Source organism: Artemia franciscana, chromosome 14 (genome assembly GCF_032884065.1).
Source record: "Artemia franciscana chromosome 14, ASM3288406v1, whole genome shotgun sequence".
NCBI lineage: Eukaryota > Metazoa > Arthropoda > Branchiopoda > Anostraca > Artemiidae > Artemia > Artemia franciscana.
This window is the reverse complement of record NC_088876.1, coordinates 32,986,175-33,007,079: the sequence shown is the minus strand read 5'-3', so window position 1 is coordinate 33,007,079 and position 20,905 is coordinate 32,986,175. Positions and strand designations below refer to the sequence as shown.

Here is a 20,905-nt window from a genome sequence, read left to right as displayed (position 1 = left end):
AACTAAATCAAAAGTTATATAGTAGATTGCCTTCTTTTTCTGAGATGAATTCAAAATGAATTTTGAGGTGACTTTAATGTAGGTCAAATAAGATGCCCGTCATCAAGGTACCATAAGATGCCAAGGGTATTGTTATCAAGAGTAGCACAAACCACTGTCAGTGTCAAATTCGTATCTTTCTTCTCTTGATCTTGTATTTTCGCCTTTTATTTGTGAAGTTACTTCAATGATTAAGACCATGATTTTTGATTCCACAGAGGCTGCTTCTTTTAGTAACTTTTTGGATCCCTGATACTACCCTTCGCATTTTAGAAATGCTGACACTGCATCCTGCGCAGATTATGCCAACACAATTGTCAACGATTAATCCAACGTCTTCCATTAGCTTGAGCACAGACTTGCCTACAATTTCACCGGTAATGTTTGGTTCATGTTCATTTATATCCTTATAGTTCGTTTCGTGAAGGTTCATAAATCCAACACAGTCTTCTTCAATACTGTTCTCATAAACATAGTGCAAAGAAAGACTAAGTTGTGAGGTATGTGATGCATCCATGGTTTCATCAGATATCACACTATAAAAGGCAGCTTCGTGGATTCTTGTTTTTATAGTACTTAAAATTTCTTGAGTACAAACTTGGATCAAGTCACTTGCCGTCCTCTTGCTAATATAACCAAGCCCCAAATCCACCACTACATTAGGGGAGGGGGCATAGACCCCCACCTGGATCCACCACTGAATGTGAATGGCATGTCAGGATGTATGTGGCGTAAATGTCTTGCCTGTTTTTCTCTCAAAATAGTCCAAAATTACTATACAATGATCGCAGAACTTATTCTCGTAATGTTGATTCAGAGATGATATGCCTAAAATAGTACACTAAGATAGAACACTAGATAGCACGCTAAAATAGTACTAAGATAGTACTAAATAATAGTAATAATAATAATAAATAATAATAATAATAAATAAGTATTATATAATAATATATATAAATATAATAATAATAATATAATAATAAATGTATATTATAATAATAATTATTATAATAATAAATAATAATAATAATAAATAATAATAATAATAAATGAGATAGTACTAAAATAGTACTAAGATAGTACTAAGATAGTACACTAAAATAGAACACTAAGAATTGTGTCTTCATGGCGTGACAGTTGTTCATTCACAAAAGCAAAAAATTGTTCATTCACAAAAGCTCGCTGTGCGCAATTTTAACACGTGACTTTATTATTACTGTTTACGGTTTGAGCGATATAACTGACATGACTCTTAAACTAAGCAGATTACTTCAGACGTAAACTTATTTTCTTATTTTCAGACGTAACTTATTTTCAGCCAAAGAAAAAAAAATATCTAAATCCAAAGCTTTTAAATAAAGAGTGAAAAGTACAATGAAGTTTTCCAGATTATATTTGAAAGTGCAGAGAAAGCCATGGAAGCTATGGACGTGACTGTTTGCATTCCAAGAATGGTAAGAAAACATACTTATCGATCAAATTTCCCCACTGTTTCAAAGCCATGGAAGCTATGGACGTGACTGTTTGCATTCCAAGAATGGCAAGAAACCAAAGTTATCGATCAAATTACCCCACTGTTTCACAAGACGACCAGGACAATGTCCCCCTTTATTGGAAAGTGTGTTGTTTATGTTCCAGTAATAGATTACATTATTTTTTACACGACTGACAGATTTTCCGATGGGTCAATGACTAAACGTGTTCCTACCTCACAATTTAGATTCTGGACCTGGTTTTCAAACTCTGAAATCTAAGATTGAGAAAATATGTCGCAAATTTTCATCTTTTTGGGACAAAGCAGTGAATCTTTAGTGCTGAAAATATTAAATGAGATACTTGCATTGAATAATATGAGTTGTAATCTTAATTCTCATTTCCTACTCTGGGCCCATAATACGGGGCCCAGGGTTCGATCCCCGCCGCAGCAAGGTTGGGCAACAAGCTTGCTACTTGTCTCTGTAAGAAACACCCAGCAACTGAAACGTCGATTCGACAACCTATGCGCCAGCAATGACTCTGGAGGATCTTTATCCTTTTTATCCTTTATCCATATCCTACTCTTCATTACCACCGTAATTACTAAGCGATACCATATAGTTAGGCGACATGCTAAATGTTTTGACCTATATAAATAGTCACAAAGAATGCATGACTCCAAAAGATGGTTCAAGACCATTTTTTTTTTCGCAATACGAAGCTTAAATCACTCGCTATAGTGGTCAGAAGCGTAAAGGCTAAAAATTATACAGAAAATATTAAATACCATATTTTTCTGTAGAGGGTGATCAGGTTTTCATTTTTTATGGTGGGGTGGTTTTTATAACTTACTATTTTTATGCATCAATGTTATTATACCATTTTAATTTCAACAGATTTATTAGAACTTTAACTCTCACCAGATTTTAGATTAAATTTACGACCATTACCACTACCTTCCATTGACGTATAATTGTTGAGGTTCATTTAAATTGCTGGTATTTCTTTGTTCGCAAGTTTATCGGAGCAACCTATTGTGCGCCCCCCTCCCGATAAAGGAAATCCTGGCTCCGCCCCTATTCACAATGCCAGTTTGTCATATCCAAAAGTCACAGTTTTCGAATGACTATTTTGTACCTATACACTTTTGCTTCTAGACTTAGGGTTCCAAATAAAATTGGCGAATTAAAAATTTCACTATCCAATCCTACAAACAGATTTTATGCATATGACAGATCTACTTTTGTTTCAAGTTTCATTCTATTTCAAAACTTATATATTAAAAATAAAAGTTAGGAATTTGCATTAAGAGGTTAAATTGTTAGTTTCTTTTTCATTGTGAATTGTTTTTATTTCATGTGGCAATTGAAGTTATAACCTAAAAGCACATGGATTCCTCAATTTATTCTTTAATGCCTCTTATTATATATTTTTTATTTATTATATATTTTTTTTTTTTTACAAATTAGACCATGAAGAGACAGCAAAATGAAAGAATTCTAACAGTTAACTGCTTATACAACTTCAAACCTTGGGCAATTTGTAGCATTAGGCAATATGTAGCTTCTATGAAAGATCCAAAGATGGTAAGGACCTAAGAAGATGGGTCAAAGCCTCTTGTTTAAGGGGAAGAAAAACTAGTAGATCATTTCAGTAGATACAATGATCTACCATCAATTAAGTAGGCAAAGGTAGCTCAATTATACCCCTTTAATTTGTGGTAATATAATGACTGCGGTTCATCCTTTTTTAATACAAAGTATTTACACAGTGGTCGTTGAGATACATACTTATTTTACCTTTGATGGGAACTAGACGCTGCTCTATCTCGCCTGTTATCCATAATTTCACCCAAAAATTGTCTTCCAAGAGGCATAGTTGGGTGCAACGGTCTCGATATGGCACGGCTCTTCTCTGTCCCAGATCCAACATAAGAAGTACAGAACCCCAGAAAGAAGTGCAAAGCTGCAGAACCCCAAGCAGTTCTGCAACGTTTTTTTTTTCTTTTTTTACTACTGACCACCAATCTTTCTTATGATCCCTAGGGTAACGTTCCAATTTTCAAGCGGCTGTGCTTTAACAGCATACTTTAAGATACATAGATGGTCTTCATACTTTAGGTTAGCCAATAGCCAGCTCACACAAGCCGTCGTCTCTTTACAATTTAGGAGAGTGGTTACGGTTATTTACGACGTTGATGGATACTCGTTTATGGTGTTGGGTGTGTAGAATGCGACTGAGGCAATCCTGATCAAATACATCTAGGTCTCTACTATTTTAAGCTTTGACAACCCACGTTACAGACCTACATTGGAAAGTCGTGATCAAAGACAATCATGATCACAGGCATCTAGGCCTCTGCTATTTTGAAGTTTGACACAACCCACGTTTAAAATCTATTTTGGAGAGTGCTTCTGACGATCGCCTCGTAAACTCTAATGTTTGTAGTAATGCTTATGCTGCGACGCAAACATAGTGACTTAGTGTGCTGAGCGAAGCTGGCAGAGGCTAATGGAAGACGAATATCTAAATTGTTGAATGCTGTTTCCGTCCAGGGACATAATAGGGGGTCGACACAATACTGTTTATACGAGTAAATCTTTGCATGCACCTTGTATGAATCAACTTGGGCAAAAGTCAAGGGAGCTTAATGAGCACATACAATTTTCTAAAAAGGTACTCAAGAAAGAGTTAAAAAAGAACCATCAAAACAGAGTTTAGCGTATTTTGTACTGTGTCAGATGCATTTCCACTTACTGTGTTATTTCAATTGCAAAATAGAGAGACATTTTATTTAATACCTCCTAAACATTAGGCTTTATGAGGTTACGGTTGGAAGAAATACACAGTTTTGACCTTCTCACGCTCCTCTTCTCGCAGCTTTTGTCGGAGACGGAAGATTACTAAATCGTTGTTAGTCAATCATGATGACAACAGCAATCTAAGATTTCTAAATTCCCCAAAACGTTATGATTAGAAAACATAAAACAATGGTATATACTTGTGATAATCTTTGTTATCGATCGTCAGCGCTGAAGGAAAGCAAGGGGAAAAACCGTACAATAAAAGTATATAAATCGAAAAAATAATGCTATTCAAACTTCATCAGAATCTTTTTCAATTCGTTCTATTGTTTTATTCTTATATGTGTGTTTCCTTCTTTTTGCTGCTATAAATGGACGTAAATGTTGCTATTAGTAGGTAAGGGATATCGGCCTTATTTTACTAGCCAGTCTGTTTTGGTGATTTATGAGGCTTCTTTCGTTTTTTTTCGCATTGATAGAATTTATGAACATGTCTGACACTAAAAAAAATACATGCAATTCATGGTTAAAACACAGAAAAAAATTAAGGCATGAGGACCCCAAACACTTCCATCGACTTGGAAACTAATTACAGGATAAAAAAGGAACAAAAAATCTTGATTTTTGTCTCATCGTCAATTGCATCTGCTATATTTATATAACTGACAATTTTCATGGGATACATTAAGCCAATAAAAAAAAACGGGTAAAGAATACGGCATTCGATTGTATAGTCCCTACCAGTGGTGCTGATCTCCGTTTTATGGTCCTACAGCTAGGAAGTGCAATAAGAGGGGGGGGGGAGCCATCCTGTGCTTTCTCACAGCTTTCCTGTTTACATTCCCCAAGGTACCCATTTAGAGCTGGATCGGCTCTGGATGACAATTCTTACATCCAGCCAATAATTACTCTGAAAACAGGAGATGCTATAACTACTATTGAGGGGATAGAAAAGTGGTTTCCCAGACAGCGGAGATCAAGGTCAGCCAGTTTGCTTTTGGGTTCACTCAAGAGAGTATGCGTCCTTTGTCTAAACGCAAGTGACTGTATCTCACAATAGAAATGCATGCAGTCAGTGCGTTTTGTTAAAAGGTAAAGCATTTTATAATTAGATAAAAAAATTATTTTTTTGAGGGGGGAGAGGAATTAAAATTTTGAATTAGAGGGAAGGACGCAATTTTTTTCTCTTGTCCTAACAAAACAATATACGTTATTTTTTTCTTTTTTATGTTTGTTGTCTGAAAAAACCGTTGGCAAGTTTACGAATATTTCTCTCATTTTGAATTTCAAGCATATTTTAATTCGTATTTCGTTATATTTAGTCGTCTGCGGTTGGAGTGGGAGGATGTCATAAAGAAATATTTAAGGGAAATGGGAAATTACAGGGAGGGTGTAAAGAGAGAGACTGCATAGATTAGGATGGAGGAGAAGCATGCGTAGCTGTGTTGGCCTCATGCGGCTTAGTGCAACGGTGAGTTGTTAGTAGTATTAGTAGTTTATTTTTATGGCTTAAAAACTGTTAAATTTATGACAGAGATCATAAGAATGAAAATTATTGTTAAGTGAAACACAAAAAAGTTTATGATAAAACTAAGAACCTCCAATAGAGTTTACCTTTGCAACAAATACCGTATCATCCATACAATCAAACAGTGCCAATAGTGCCATATAACCATGTTCTTCCATACAAATTTTTGGAACGTGAGTCTTGAAACTTTTGCCAATGGCCTTCCTATCCTAAAATTGACCAGAACAGTGAGAGAAAAAAAAAAAAAAAAAAAAAAAAAAAAAAAAAAAAAAAAAAAAAAAAAAAAAAACACACCCAGTGATTAGCAATTATAAGTTTTTTTTCTTGAAACCTTTTTTCATTCACACAAGCTAAAAATCGTTAAATAGAAACTTTTCCCTGAGGCACAAATAGCCCGTCGATATACAAATAAATTTATTGCCAATGCTAGAAAGTTATCTATTTCGTCTATGGCACTCAATTTAGTCGTTCGGAATGAAAACATCAGGGTACAAACATATAAATACGACCAGTAGCGAAAAGTTTCTCCAAAGATGACACACGTTCATTCCGCGCTGTTTGGGAAGTTCCCAGACCGTCAGAGCAATACTTTCTCGTCGTGATGCGCTAAGCATTTGTCATTGCGCCTGCGCGAAGGAGGGGTCATGAAGAATGGTTTAGCTTGGGTGGTTTTAGATGTGTTTCAAAATTCCTAAATGGAGAGTATCGGACTTTTCGCTACTGTCAGTATATATTTATACTGTGGAAAACAAAAACGGATCCAACAATAATTGTAGTGCGTTCGAGCATACTTTATCTGACTTATCCGCTTAATATTAAGTTTTCTGGGTGTAATCCGTAAATGATAACAACTTAAATACTTATCCGGTAACTTGTCAACTGAAACGCTACACACAACTAGGTAAAAAAAGACATTAATCACGTGTATTCCAATGTAAACCTAGCTTATTTATAAATCCCTAAAGGTGTGTTACATTTTGCAATTGCTGCTTCTTATATATGACGGTACCATACTATAATATATAACTATAATCATAGCTTATGTAGTATATAACTGTAAGCCTAGCTTATTTATAAATCCCTGAAGGTGTGTTACATTTTGCAATTGCTGCCTCTTATATATGACGGTAACATAAAGTAATATATAACTATAATCATAGCTTGTGTAGTACATAACTGTAAACCTAGCTTATTTATAAATCCCTGAAGGTGTGTTACATTTTGCAATTGCTGCCCCTTATATATGACGGTAACATACTGTAATATATAACTATAATCATAGCTTATGTAGTATATAACTGTAAGCCTAGCTTATTTATAAATCCCTGAAGGTGTGTTACATTTTGCAATTGCTGCCCCTTATATATGACGGTAACATACTGTAATATATAACTATAATCATAGCTTATGTAGTACATAACTGTAAACCTAGCTTATTTATAAATCCCTGAAGGTGTGTTACATTTTGCAATTGCTGCCCCTTATATATGACGGTAACATACTGTAATATATAACTATAATCATAGCTTATGTAGTACATAACTGTAAACCTAGCTTATTTATAAATCCCTGAAGGTGTGTTACATTTTGCAATTGCTGCCCCTTATATATGACGGTAACATACTGTAATATATAACTATAATCATAGCTTATGTAGTATATACCTGTAAGCCTAGCTTATTTATAAATCCCTGAAGGTGTGTTACATTTTGCAATTGCTGTCCCTTATATATGACAGTAACATAATGTAATATATAACTATAATCATAGCTTATGTAGTATATAACTGTAAGCCTAGCTTATTTATAAATCCCTGAAGGTGTGTTACATTTTGCAATTGCTGCCCCTTATATATGACGGTAACATAATGTAATATATAACTATAATCATAGCTTATGTAGTACATAACTGTAAACCTAGCTTATTTATAAATCCCTGAAGGTGTGTTACATTTTGCAATTGCTGCCCCTTATATATGACGGTAACATAATGTAATATATAACTATAATCATAGCTTATGTAGTACATAACTGTAAACCTAGCTTATTTATAAATCCCTGAAGGTGTGTTACATTTTGCAATTGCTGCCCCTTATATATGACGGTAACATACTGTAATATATAACTATAATCATAGCTTATATAGTATATAACTGTAAGCCTAGCTTATTTATAAATCCCTGAAGATGTGTTACATTTTGTAATTGCTGCCCCTTATATATGACGGTAGCATAATGTAATATATAACAATAATCATAGCTTATGTTTTACATAACTGTAAACCTAGCTTATTTATAAATCCCTGAAGGTGTGTTACATTTTGCAATTGCTGCCCCTTATATATGACGGTAACATAATGTAATATATAACTATAATCATAGCTTATGTAGTACATAACTGTAAACCTAGCTTATTTATAAATCCCTGAAGGTGTGTTACATTTTGCAATTGCTGCCCCTTATATATGACGGTAACATAATGTAATATATAACTATAATCATAGCTTATGTAGTACATAACTGTAAACCTAGCTTATTTATAAATCCCTGAAGGTGTGTTACATTTTGCAATTGCTGCCCCTTATATATGACGGTAACATACTGTAATATATAACTATAATCATAGCTTATGTAGTACATAACTGTAAACCTAGCTTATTTATAAATCCCTGAAGGTGTGTTACATTTTGCAATTGCTGCCCCTTATATATGACGGTAACATACTGTAATATATAACTATAATCATAGCTTATGTAGTATATACCTGTAAGCCTAGCTTATTTATAAATCCCTGAAGGTGTATTACATTTTGCAATTGCTGCCCCTTATATATGACGGTAACATAATGTAATATATAACTATAATCATAGCTTATGTAGTACATAACTGTAAACCTAGCTTATTTATAAATCCCTGAAGGTGTGTTACATTTTGCAATTGCTGCCCCTTATATATGACGGTAAAATACTGTAATATATAACTATAATCATAGCTTATGTAGTACATAACTGTAAACCTAGCTTATTTATAAATCCCTGAAGGTGTGTTACATTTTGCAATTGCTGCCCCTTATATATGACGGTAACATACTGTAATATAAAACTATAATCATAGCTTATGTAGTATATACCTGTAAGCCTAGCTTATTTATAAATCCCTGAAGGTGTGTTACATTTTGCAATTGCTGCCCCTTATATATGACGGTAACATAATGTAAAATATAACCCCTTATTTGTGACGGTAACATACTGTAATCTATAACTATAATCATAGCTTATGTAGTATATAACTGTAAGCCTAGCTTATTTATAAATCCCTGAAGGTGTGTTACATTTTGCAATTGCTGCCCCTTATATATGACGGTAACATAATGTAATATATAACTATAATCATAGCTTATGTAGTACATAACTGTAAACCTAGCTTATTTATAAATCCCTGAAGGTGTGTTACATTTTGCAATTGCAGTCTCTTATATATGACGGTGCTTATCCTTAGTAGTTCTGCATTTTCCAGGTTTAGCAGGTGGAACTTATTAGACAACTAATCCAAACCGCTTCAAGCATTAATCCTACTAGCCTCTGACGTCATTTACGTATCGTGAAACGATAAAGCGGAGTTCACATGCTTGTCTAGCTAGAACCCCATGTCTAGACATGTGTCTGGCCAGACATCAATGTCTAGACAACTACGGTCCACAAGTAAAATTTAGTGCTTGGCTAGACAAGCTACAGCTAAGCATTTAGTTCTAGACTCTAGAACCCAAAGTCTAGGATTTTCGATTACAGCCAATCAGAATGAGTCAAGTTCCACTATTTTCATCATCCATGTTTACTATTCTAAACTGAAATTTGTCAGATAAATCTAATGAGCCGGAACCGAAAAGGTCAAGGAGATTGGCTTCCGCTGTTACATTGAAATAAATAAGAGCGATAAACTATATGTAATTAGTTTATTGGGTATAAATTTTGTTTGTTTTGAGTGATGTCTTTTAGTTTTACTGCTGATGATGAACATATATGTGTTCTTTTGATAATCATTTTTGATAATCAAAAATGAGCAGAAATAAAGTTAAATAATCTTCCAAGGGCAAAATTACCACGAATAACCATCACTAAATAACACAAAACCCCAAAACAAACAGAAATTACAATAAATAACGGACTCAAATTCAAAACGAGCAGAAATTAACATGCAAATGGCTAACAACCGCCATGCCTTCTCAAGACCAGAACATAATTTGCACTTTACTAAAAAAAAAAAACAGATGAATGTGAATTGACAGTTTAATATAAATATACACTCATATATAGTTCCCCTAAATAGCGAAATGTCCCCTAAACACAACCTTAAAAATTACAGATGAAAGAAAAATGACGGACTAATTTTTGAATTCAGTGTACCACGTTGCCGAAGAAGCAAAATGAAACTTTTTTGAGCAATTAGCCCAATTTTCCATATAATCATGATTACTTCCCTTGTGGCAAACCCCTCTGCTTGCACTTAAGCCTAAGTTTTTACGCATGAAATGAAGTTGAAAGCACTTTAAAACTCACCGGAAAAATAAAATATCAAGCTGGTCTATGCTTAATCAAAAAGCAGAGGGTCTTCGTGGCGTTTTTGCCAAAGAGCTTACTTTTCAGGCTGAAAACTAAATTAGTTTAGTGAAAGTAAAAATTAAATACGATTAAGATATTATTCTGATGATCAGCAAGACACTCGTATTTGAATTTAAGGGGGAGGGGATAAATTATCAAGCATTTTCTACAAACCTTGGTAGTTCCATGCCAAAGACAGATCATTGTTATTCGTGCACCATCCCTCGTATGAAGCATTTCAACGCATGCTCCTCGTAGTGACTGAATTAATTCTTCTTTTTCTTTTTCACCGCACATACTTAAGTATTCAAACAAAAGCCTATGCACAACGCTGTGTTGAAATAAGCCCCTACAAGAAAGAAAAAATTACTTGTATTCTGTAACTGAAATTCATAATGATCCCATAGGTGTAACAATAAGAAAAGTTTACAACCCCTCGGCTGGTTTAGCAAATGCAACTTATCCAGTCAAATAAAAATTTTAGATCATTAAATGTGTGACCTAATTATTGCATATGCTTTGAAAATTTCGTCATTGGCTGGCCGTAGCCAACCGTTGATAGACAATGCCGGTTTAAAAATATTCAAGATTCATGAAATAAAAACAGCTCTCATAATTTTGGCCTAAGAAGCAAATAAATTACGCATTTTACAACATCAAATCGATGAGTTACGAACGATTAAATGCACTGGTGAAAAAAGAGTTCATAAAACGGTTGATACGGCAACTCAACGTTTCGATTTTTATTCCAGCTTCAGGTAGGTAGACGCTTTGAACAAGGAGGTGGCAGCAACGAACGATGCTTCTAACTCGCGAGTAGTGAGTGTCCAGACTTGAAGATAAGTTTTCATCTGCGCTCACGGACAGAGGGCAATTTTAGTGACTCGAGAGCAGACCCTAAGACATATAATTTGCACCAAACATGATTTTTGTAGCACGTACTTTTCATGCTTAGTGACGAATGCGCTTCCACGCACCAGTATGAGCTTTGAGATCACGAGGCTATAGTTCTAAGGGTCCTATAGTTCTTTCAATATATTTAATCCTATTGGCTGCCACAGAATGTTCGCTCGATAGCAAATGACCTTGTCCTGGCCAAAATTGTTGTCTTGCTGTATCCTTAATTCTTTTAATATTGAAAACAGATATTAAAATTGTAAATTCCCTTTCGAAAGAGCCATTCCCCGCCAACCTCCGAGCATTGTGTCGATGCTACCCCCCCCCCCCAAAAAAAAAAATCCAAAACTGGCATTCATGACCATCTTTCCTGGGTAACTTCTGTTTTAGGGTTGTCGTACGAATTCCAAGGTGAAATTTTGATCAAGAGTTTCAATTTTCAAAGGAGCACTTCAAATTTTCTAAGAAGCACATAACCCCTTTTTCAAAAATTGTATATCACTTTTTACGCTAGAAAATTTCGATTGGAAATTTAACACTGTTCAATTTTACCAATTCGGAATCGGAATTAAAAGCGGATTCTTTTGATGTATTTGTATTAATCAAATTTCCATTTTCGGATATTCGGTTTTTAGTCAAAAGGGTCACTCTATACATGAGCTTTATTGCCGCGAACTCTCTGATCCCAGCCTCTCTTTAATGTGCGTGTGTGTATGGGAGGGGGTGAGAGCGTTTGCAGGGTGAGCTGTCAAAACTGAACTTCAGGGTTATAACTTCTATATTTTTCAAGAGAGGCTAAAACAAATCTTGTAATAGGAGATTCCCCATCCACATTATGTTTAGGCAATCATGTGCATGTAATGAAAGCCTAGTCAAAATGGGCTTCACTGAATAGTAAATGTTTTTCCACCCCTCCATATTTATCTGGACCTCTCACTGAAAGCTAGAGAATTTGGACCTAAAAGGGCTATTTTTAAGTTCCATTCCTCCCTCCTCCACATAAATATGGAGTGACTTGGCCCTAATAGTTTGAATAAAACAATAGACTACTAAGAAGTTTCAAATGATTCAACTTATTGACATGAGGCTTAAAAAATAGTCTATATTAATATATTTATTAATTAATTTATTAATATATATTTATTAATATATTTATATTAATATATTATTAATAATAATTATATAAATATATTTATTAATAATATATCATATATTTCGTATCGACTGGATAAATCTTTCACGGCACCACCGTCGAGTAAAGAGGTTACTCGACGGTAAGAAAAGAGGTTATAGAGGTTAGTAAAGAGGTAAAAAGGCTCGAGTAAAGAGGTTAAATAAATACTTTTGATAGTTATAAATAAACTGGCGATAAGTAAATTGGCAATCTCAACATTTTTTGACGATAACATTCTGGTCTTCTTTGGACCAACATTGGTGCTTTGCACCAAAAAATGGCAGAGATCGCAGCTTGACTGAGGTAATATCGCTTCTATCAATCCAAAAAGGTACTGAACATTTAAAATTAAGGAATCTTAAATGTTCGGAATCACCATCAAATGTATGTTGAGCTGATGTTTCTTACGTTTTAAAATTAAAGGATTTAAAATTAAAATTGAATAATTCAAAACTAATGAATCTTACATGTTGGGAATCACCGTCAAAGGTGTGTTCAGCTGATATTATATACGTTTTCAAATTGAGGAATTTAAAATTAAGATAGAATAATTCAAAATTAAGGAACCTTACATGTTGGAAATCGCCATCAAAGATAAACATCAAAGCTGTTGTTTCTTACGTTTTAAAATTAAAGAATTTAAAATTAAAATTGAATAATTCAAAACTAATGAATCTTACATGTTGGGAATCACCGTCAAAGGTGAGTTCAGCTAATATTATATACGTTTTAAAATTGAGGAATTTAAAATTAAGATAGAATAATTCAAAATTAAGGAACCTTACATGTTGGGAATCGCCATCAAAGATAAACATCAAAGCTGTTGTTTCTTACGTTTTAAAATTAAGAAATTTAAAATTACAACTGAATAATTCAAAATTAAGGAATCTTACATGTTGGAAATCAACATCAAAGGTATGTTTAGCTGATGCTTCTTACGTTTTAAAATTAAGAAATTTAAAATTACAACTGAATAATTCAAAATTAAGGAATCTTACATGTTGGAAATCACCATCAAAGGTATGTTTAGCTGATGCTTCTTACGTTTTAAAATTAAGGAATTTAAAATTACAACTGAATAATTCAAAATTAAGGAATCTTACATGTTGGAAATCACCATCAAAGGTATGTTTAGCTGATGCTTCTTACGTTTTAAAATTAAGGAATTTAAAATTACAACTGAATAATTCAAAATTAAGGAATCTTACATGTTGGAAATCACCATCAAAGGTATGTTTAGCTGATGCTTCTTACGTTTTAAAATTAAGGAATTTAAAATTACAACTGAATAATTCAAAATTAAGGAATCTTACATGTTGGAAATCACCATCAAAGGTATGTTTAGCTGATGCTTCTTACGTTTTAAAATTAAGGAATTTAAAATTACAACTGAATAATTCAAAATTAAGGAATCTTACATGTTGGAAATCACCATCAAAGGTATGTTTAGCTGATGCTTCTTACGTTTTAAAATTAAGGAATTTAAAATTACAACTGAATAATTCAAAATTAAGGAATCTTACATGTTGGAAATCACCATCAAAGGTATGTTTAGCTGATGCTTCTTACGTTTTAAAATTAAGGAATTTAAAATTACAACTGAATAATTCAAAATTAAGGAATCTTACATGTTGGAAATCACCATCAAAGGTATGTTTAGCTGATGCTTCTTACGTTTTAAAATTAAGGAATTTAAAATTAAAAATTGAATTAATATTTCATAAATTGAGGAATTTAAAATTAAGATAGAATAATTCAAAATTAAGGAACCTTACATGTTGGAAATCGCCATCAAAGATAAACATCAAAGCTGTTGTTTCTTACGTTTTAAAATTAAGAAATTTAAAATTACAACTGAATAATTCAAAATTAAGGAATCTTACATGTTGGAAATCCCCATCAAAGGTATGTTTAGCTGATGCTTCTTACGTTTTAAAATTAAGGAATTTAAAATTACAACTGAATAATTCAAAATTAAGGAATCTTACATGTTGGAAATCACCATCAAAGGTATGTTTAGCTGATGCTTCTTACGTTTTAAAATTAAGGAATTTAAAATTACAACTGAATAATTCAAAATTAAGGAATCTTACATGTTGGAAATCACCATCAAAGGTATGTTTAGCTGATGCTTCTTACGTTTTAAAATTAAGGAATTTAAAATTAAAATTGAATAATTCAAAACTAATGAATCTTACATGTTGGGAATCACCGTCAAAGGTGTGTTCAGCTGATATTATATACGTTTTAAAATTGAGGAATTTAAAATTAAGATAGAATAATTCAAAATTAAGGAACCTTACATGTTGGAAATCACCATGAAAGGTATGTTTAGCTGATGCTTCTTACGTTTTAAAATTAAGGAATTTAAAATTACAACTGAATAATTCAAAATTAAGGAATCTTACATGTTGGAAATCCCCATCAAAGGTATGTTTAGCTGATGCTTCTTACGTTTTAAAATTAAGGAATTTAAAATTACAACTGAATAATTCAAAATTAAGGAATCTTACATGTTGGAAATCACCATCAAAGGTATGTTTAGCTGATGCTTCTTACGTTTTAAAATTAAGGAATTTAAAATTACAACTGAATAATTCAAAATTAAGGAATCTTACATGTTGGAAATAACCATCAAAGGTATGTTTAGCTGATGCTTCTTACGTTTTAAAATTAAGGAATTTAAAATTAAAATTGAATAATTCAAAACTAATGAATCTTACATGTTGGGAATCACCGTCAAAGGTGTGTTCAGCTGATATTATATACGTTTTAAAATTAAGGAATTTAAAATTAAGATAGAATAATTCAAAATTAAGGAATCTTACATGTTGGAAATCACCATCAAAGGTATGTTTAGCTGATGCTTCTTACGTTTTAAAATTAAGGAATTTAAAATTACAACTGAATAATTCAAAATTAAGGAATCTTACATGTTGGAAATCACCATCAAAGGTATGTTTAGCTGATGCTTCTTACGTTTTAAAATTAAGGAATTTAAAATTACAACTGAATAATTCAAAATTAAGGAATCTTACATGTTGGAAATCACCATCAAAGGTATGTTTAGCTGATGCTTCTTACGTTTTAAAATTAAGGAATTTAAAATTACAACTGAATAATTCAAAATTAAGGAATCTTACATGTTGGAAATCACCATCAAAGGTATGTTTAGCTGATGCTTCTTACGTTTTAAAATTAAGGAATTTAAAATTACAACTGAATAATTCAAAATTAAGGAATCTTACATGTTGGAAATCACCATCAAAGGTATGTTTAGCTGATGCTTCTTACGTTTTAAAATTAAGGAATTTAAAATTAAAAATTGAATTAATATTTCATAAATTGAGGAATTTAAAATTAAGATCGAATAATTCAAAATTAAGGAACCTTACATGTTGGAAATCGCCATCAAAGATAAACATCAAAGCTGTTGTTTCTTACGTTTTAAAATTAAGAAATTTAAAATTACAACTGAATAATTCAAAATTAAGGAACCTTACATGCTGGGAGTTACCATCAAAAGTATGTTCAGCTGATGTTTCTTACGTTTTATGATGATGTTAACCGTCGTTCAATATTTAAAGATCGATACAAAAAAGTTTTTTTTTTTTTCTTTTTTTTTTAGAATTCAATTTGACAATGCAAAAACAAAATACATTTTATGACAGGTTCTATGACATTCAAGCAGATATACAAATATTTTCTCTACTAGACATTTGTTTCCCTTTGACAATCGCTTCACAAGAATCTTCTTTTCAAATTTCTCCCACTGATTGTTTTAATGACTTCCTCAAATTAGCCTATGGAAAGCTTAATTGTAGGTCACATGCCACCTTAAATAATCCGTCATAGAATCACACAAACAATCTTAAATGAATTGTAAGAAGAACAATACCCCCACCTTTTTTTTATCTTATATTATTAAAGGAGCAATAATTGCACAAATATTTGCTTATCTTTAAATTTTTCTCTAAAACTGCAGTATATTTTTTCTGAAAACTGTTACGGTACGATTTTCCGGTGCCAAAAAACGATCTCGATAGATCACAACTTTGGGAAAATTCGTTTCCCTCTCCAAACCCCTTCAATATTTTCATATATCGTCTGCTGACTGAAACTAGAGACCCCTGAAGGTTGAAAGACTTAAGCAAAAGTAGGAGGGGTTTCAAAACACAATCTATTTGTTGACAAATTGGTTGTTTCCGAGCTTTTAGAGAAACACAATTCCGTTTGATAGCTGTCAAGTAAGTCTTGGATTCTTAATTGCTTCGCTTTAAATGCTATGCATTGCGGCAAAAAATTACAATGATAATTTGTACATAATGGAAAAAATAGAAAAAAAATTAAAGTTTTTCTGCAAAGAAAATTTAAAAAAAATCTTTCTTTTCATCGAGCAAAGTTCTGTCCCCCTGCAGCTATTTAATGAAAGAGATTAGAATATAATATGACATGTTTGCAAAAGATTAAATAGTAATAATACAACTGTATCACCACGTGTCACAGTACTACTGTACAGCGTTGCCAACGATTCAAAATGAACTATTCCATTCCAACTAAAATGGTACAACAAGAGATTAATATATACCATCTGAACAGCAGCTTAAAAATCTTCTATAACAAAAAAAAACATTTTGGATAAATTCAAACTTGAACATATATTCAAATTAGAAAGGAGCAAGTAAAACCAAAATGACCAAAAATTTGTACTGTACCAAATAATTTTCATTTTTTTTAATATAAAATTATAAACTGTACCAAAGGACTACAATTTTACTGCGTTGGCAACATTGTCACTGTACAAAAATAATACTATGTCACCGTTTTTAATTTTTTTTTTTATATATTAGAGAGACACGCAATCAACTGATTCACCTGTTCTAAATTATTTATGACACTAATCGTCGAAAAACCAAAATATTGACGAAAAAAAACAAAAACAAAAAAACTCACTTCTCAATCACAGGTTCTAGCGCCTCTTTTAAATAATTTAGAAAGGCCACTTTTTTATCCGGATGTTTAGCTACAGCATCGTTCAGGGTGTATATTCCTTCTTCCTTAAAAATCTTAAATTCTGGACCATAAAATTCCTGGCAAATCTCAGCTCGCTCATTGGCATTTGCCCAGTCATTGTATGCCGTTTCTAAGACTTTTGACCCAATCTAAATAAGAAATACAAAGCTAGAAATCAGGCTCTATTACAACCTTAATCATCAGCATTCAATATTGCTTAAGGAAAAACAAGAAGAAAATAATATTGACGCAAGAGACAAATTAACAGATTTCTTTTGGAATGTTGACAAAAAATGGTTAGAAAAAAAAGATAATTTTAGAGAACACTTAAAAACACCAGCATCCAATGTCAAAGAAATGTTTGAACCTCTTAAGGAACTCAAAAGAATGTTTGGACCTTTTAAGGACCTCAAAGGGAAGTTTGGACCTTAAGGAACACTCTCTGGAAGGAGCAATAAATTATTTCTATAAATTTCTTTTTATAACAAAAAATTAAGCAGTTTTCTGAAAAATATAGCATAAAAATTTTCGGGCAATGATGAAATTTCTGTCGGGCGATGATGAATTTCCTGTAATAATTGGCCCTCATTGGCTATTGATCGATTAACATATGCTTTTATACTTTAAAGGCATATGTCTCATATACGACAAAATAATATCACATTAAAAAATTTTTTTACTGCTTTATTTTATGGGCAGTTTTCTTTTCTTTTAGTGTTTAAGCTTTTAGAAATAAAATTAGGCAAGTATATAGGGTCGGCGGAGGCTTTTTGACCGTGCCCCCTAAATCTCAAGATATTTATGATTTTCCAGTATTTTATTACCTGTGTCACTGTACCACTATCTTTTACTACCAGTGTCACTATCTTTTAATTGCAAAAGATTCAGCAATTTTGTTGCTGAATTACTGGCAGATCAACGTACTGACAGATCGAGTGGGTCTCAAAAACCATCTGGCCGAAGAGTTGCAGAAGATTCAACAGCTTTGTTGCTGAATTACTGACAGATCGAGTGGGTCTCCAAAAACTTCTGCCTGAAGAATTGCAGGATATTCAGCAAGTTTCTTGCTGAATTACTCGCATACCAACGTACTGACAGATCGAGTAGGTCTCACAAAGCTTCTGGCTGGAGATTTAGCAGCTTTACTGACATATCAACGTACTGATAGATCGAGTGGGTCTCACAAAGCTTCTGGCCAAAGAATTACAGAAAATTCAGGAAGTTTATTTGTTGCTGAATTACTGATAGATCAACGTACCGACGGATCGATTGGGTCTCGAAAAGCTTCCTAGGAAAAAAAAAAAAAAAAATTCAAAAGCGTTTTAGACTAAGCTAAGTTAGACTGGTTATTTCATAAAGCACGAGCCTTATCTTGCCGTTGAGACTCCGCTTGCAAAGGCTAACACAGTTAAAACCAATTAAAAATTCAACATTTACTAACACATTTCATACGGTTTCCCCTCTATTCTAGGTAATGGCAAAGTAGGAATACCGCTCCCAGGCCTTCCAGAACCTTCTACTCACTTTACAGAAATACGTTTAATTTGAGTTTTTTCATTAGTTATTTATTAATTTATTTATTTATTATTTTATATATTTTATTATTTTTATTATTCATTATTTATTTTCATTATTTATTAGTTTATTATTAATTCAGCTCTTCGGCTAAATTAAACAAGATTGTAACTCAATTTACGTCCAAAACCTAGTTTCTACATTTAGTTCCTGATAAAATTATTCCCTGCCAATAAAGCCAGCATCTTTAAATAGTGTAGTCCTACATATATACTTTCAGTTTTCAATAATTAGGCGACTCTTGTTGCAATATCTGTAGAAGAAAAACAGGCTTATCCAAGTCAACATAAATAACTCTAATTATTCACCTGAAAAGTTTTTACAAAGACGACATTAAACAGCTTCTTCATCAAGGCCTATCAAGCTAAAAAAAAAAAAAAATCATGAGCACTGCAACACAAATAACCGCATTAGCCGAATGGTTGGCACGGTATTCTTGAAATCCTATGTCCGTAAGCACAGGGATTCGAGTGCTGATCATTTGGTTTGGAAAGGGGGTTAACAATGTGACGCAGTAAACTCAGCAGGATTGGACTCAGCACTCAATGAGTACTGGGGAAATCTGGGGAAAAAACACAGGAAGCATCGGATGATTTGCCCCCGAACCCCGCATTGCACCACCGGCCGAAGGCAGAGACTCGGGGGACCAGTACCTGCGTCACCGCAGACCAATGGTCTGCATGCGAAAAAAGTTTTTTTTCTTATTTTTATAATAAGATATTATAAAATAATATCTTTTTTATTTATTTTTCTTATTTTTCTTTATTTATTTTTCTTATTTTTTTTCCTCACTTGTATTAAACTGCAACAATTTTAGTTCATATATTTTACAAAGCAGCTGGTAAATAAATCAATTGCCATCGCCAACTGGTATATTTTTTTCAGTCTAAAATGCTTCCAATTAAGCATTAATCAAACTTTAAGTAAAGAGGGGGTTGGGGGAAGTGGCAGCCTCACTCATGCACACGATAATTTCTGTTAACTTGAGTCTTAATGTAACTCTTTACTTTCATCTAAAACAAGAATTGTTTCTTTAATTTAATCTTTTAAAGAGTGAGAAAATTAGACTTCTTTTGACGCAGAACAAAAGCACTGCCACTTCCTATTTTAAATCACCTCCTTGTCAGAATATCCGCATGGCTAATAGCTTTAAACACAATTTTTCTCAGTTATCTAAACAAAAACATCTTTTAGATCGGATAGCTTGATCAAGGTTTTGTTAAGTTGACATAAATAGCAATGAGATGGCTCAAGAATATAAGCCTGCCCACGAAAACCAAGAGTTGAATAGGCATGGAACAGGCATCCTGTACGTCTTCAAGGATGTACCAGCTCACTCTCCTCCCCCTAGTGAATTGAGAAGCATGAGCTTTTTTGGGTTAGATTTTCTGAAAAGAATATAGAAGCTATAATAAATGAGCTCTTAAACAAAAACACACCCAATTTGTTCCTTTATTTTAATCTCTTGTTTTTCATAAGCCTCATCTTGCTTCATTTTTTCATTACCACCACATTTCAAACCACAAGGACGTTAGATAATTCTGGTCTCCTAAGTTGCTCAAAAGGTGTTAAGAGAAAGGATGGACACATAAAATTAATAGTTGCAATGATTTTTTAGCAGATGTTTACTTTGAAATGGGAAGTAGCAGGGGACTATATTCAATAGCACACTGTGTTTGGGGCTTTGGGAGGGTTTAAAGAGGAAGACTTTGAATAGATTGAGATGATGAAGGAGCGTGCGTGGCTGTGTTGGCCTCAGAGAGCTTGATGCTCCAGTGAGTTGTTAGTAGTAGTGGTAGTGGG

The 20,905-nt window shown here is 33.0% G+C and overlaps 1 protein-coding gene across 1 annotated transcript in view; it reads right to left on the bottom strand.

Annotated features, from left to right (window-relative positions):
- LOC136035602 (pumilio homolog 3-like) overlaps positions 1 to 20,905 on the bottom strand; it is an 88,577-nt gene that overhangs the window by 32,242 nt on the left and 35,430 nt on the right. Inside the window, exons 6-8 of the mRNA XM_065717481.1 lie at positions 17,468 to 17,676; positions 10,618 to 10,792; positions 5,934 to 6,056 (exon numbers count right to left, since the gene is read on the bottom strand). Of these exons, the coding sequence (XP_065573553.1) occupies positions 5,934 to 6,056; positions 10,618 to 10,792; positions 17,468 to 17,676 (507 nt within the window). The remainder of the gene's footprint in view (positions 1 to 5,933; positions 6,057 to 10,617; positions 10,793 to 17,467; positions 17,677 to 20,905) is intronic.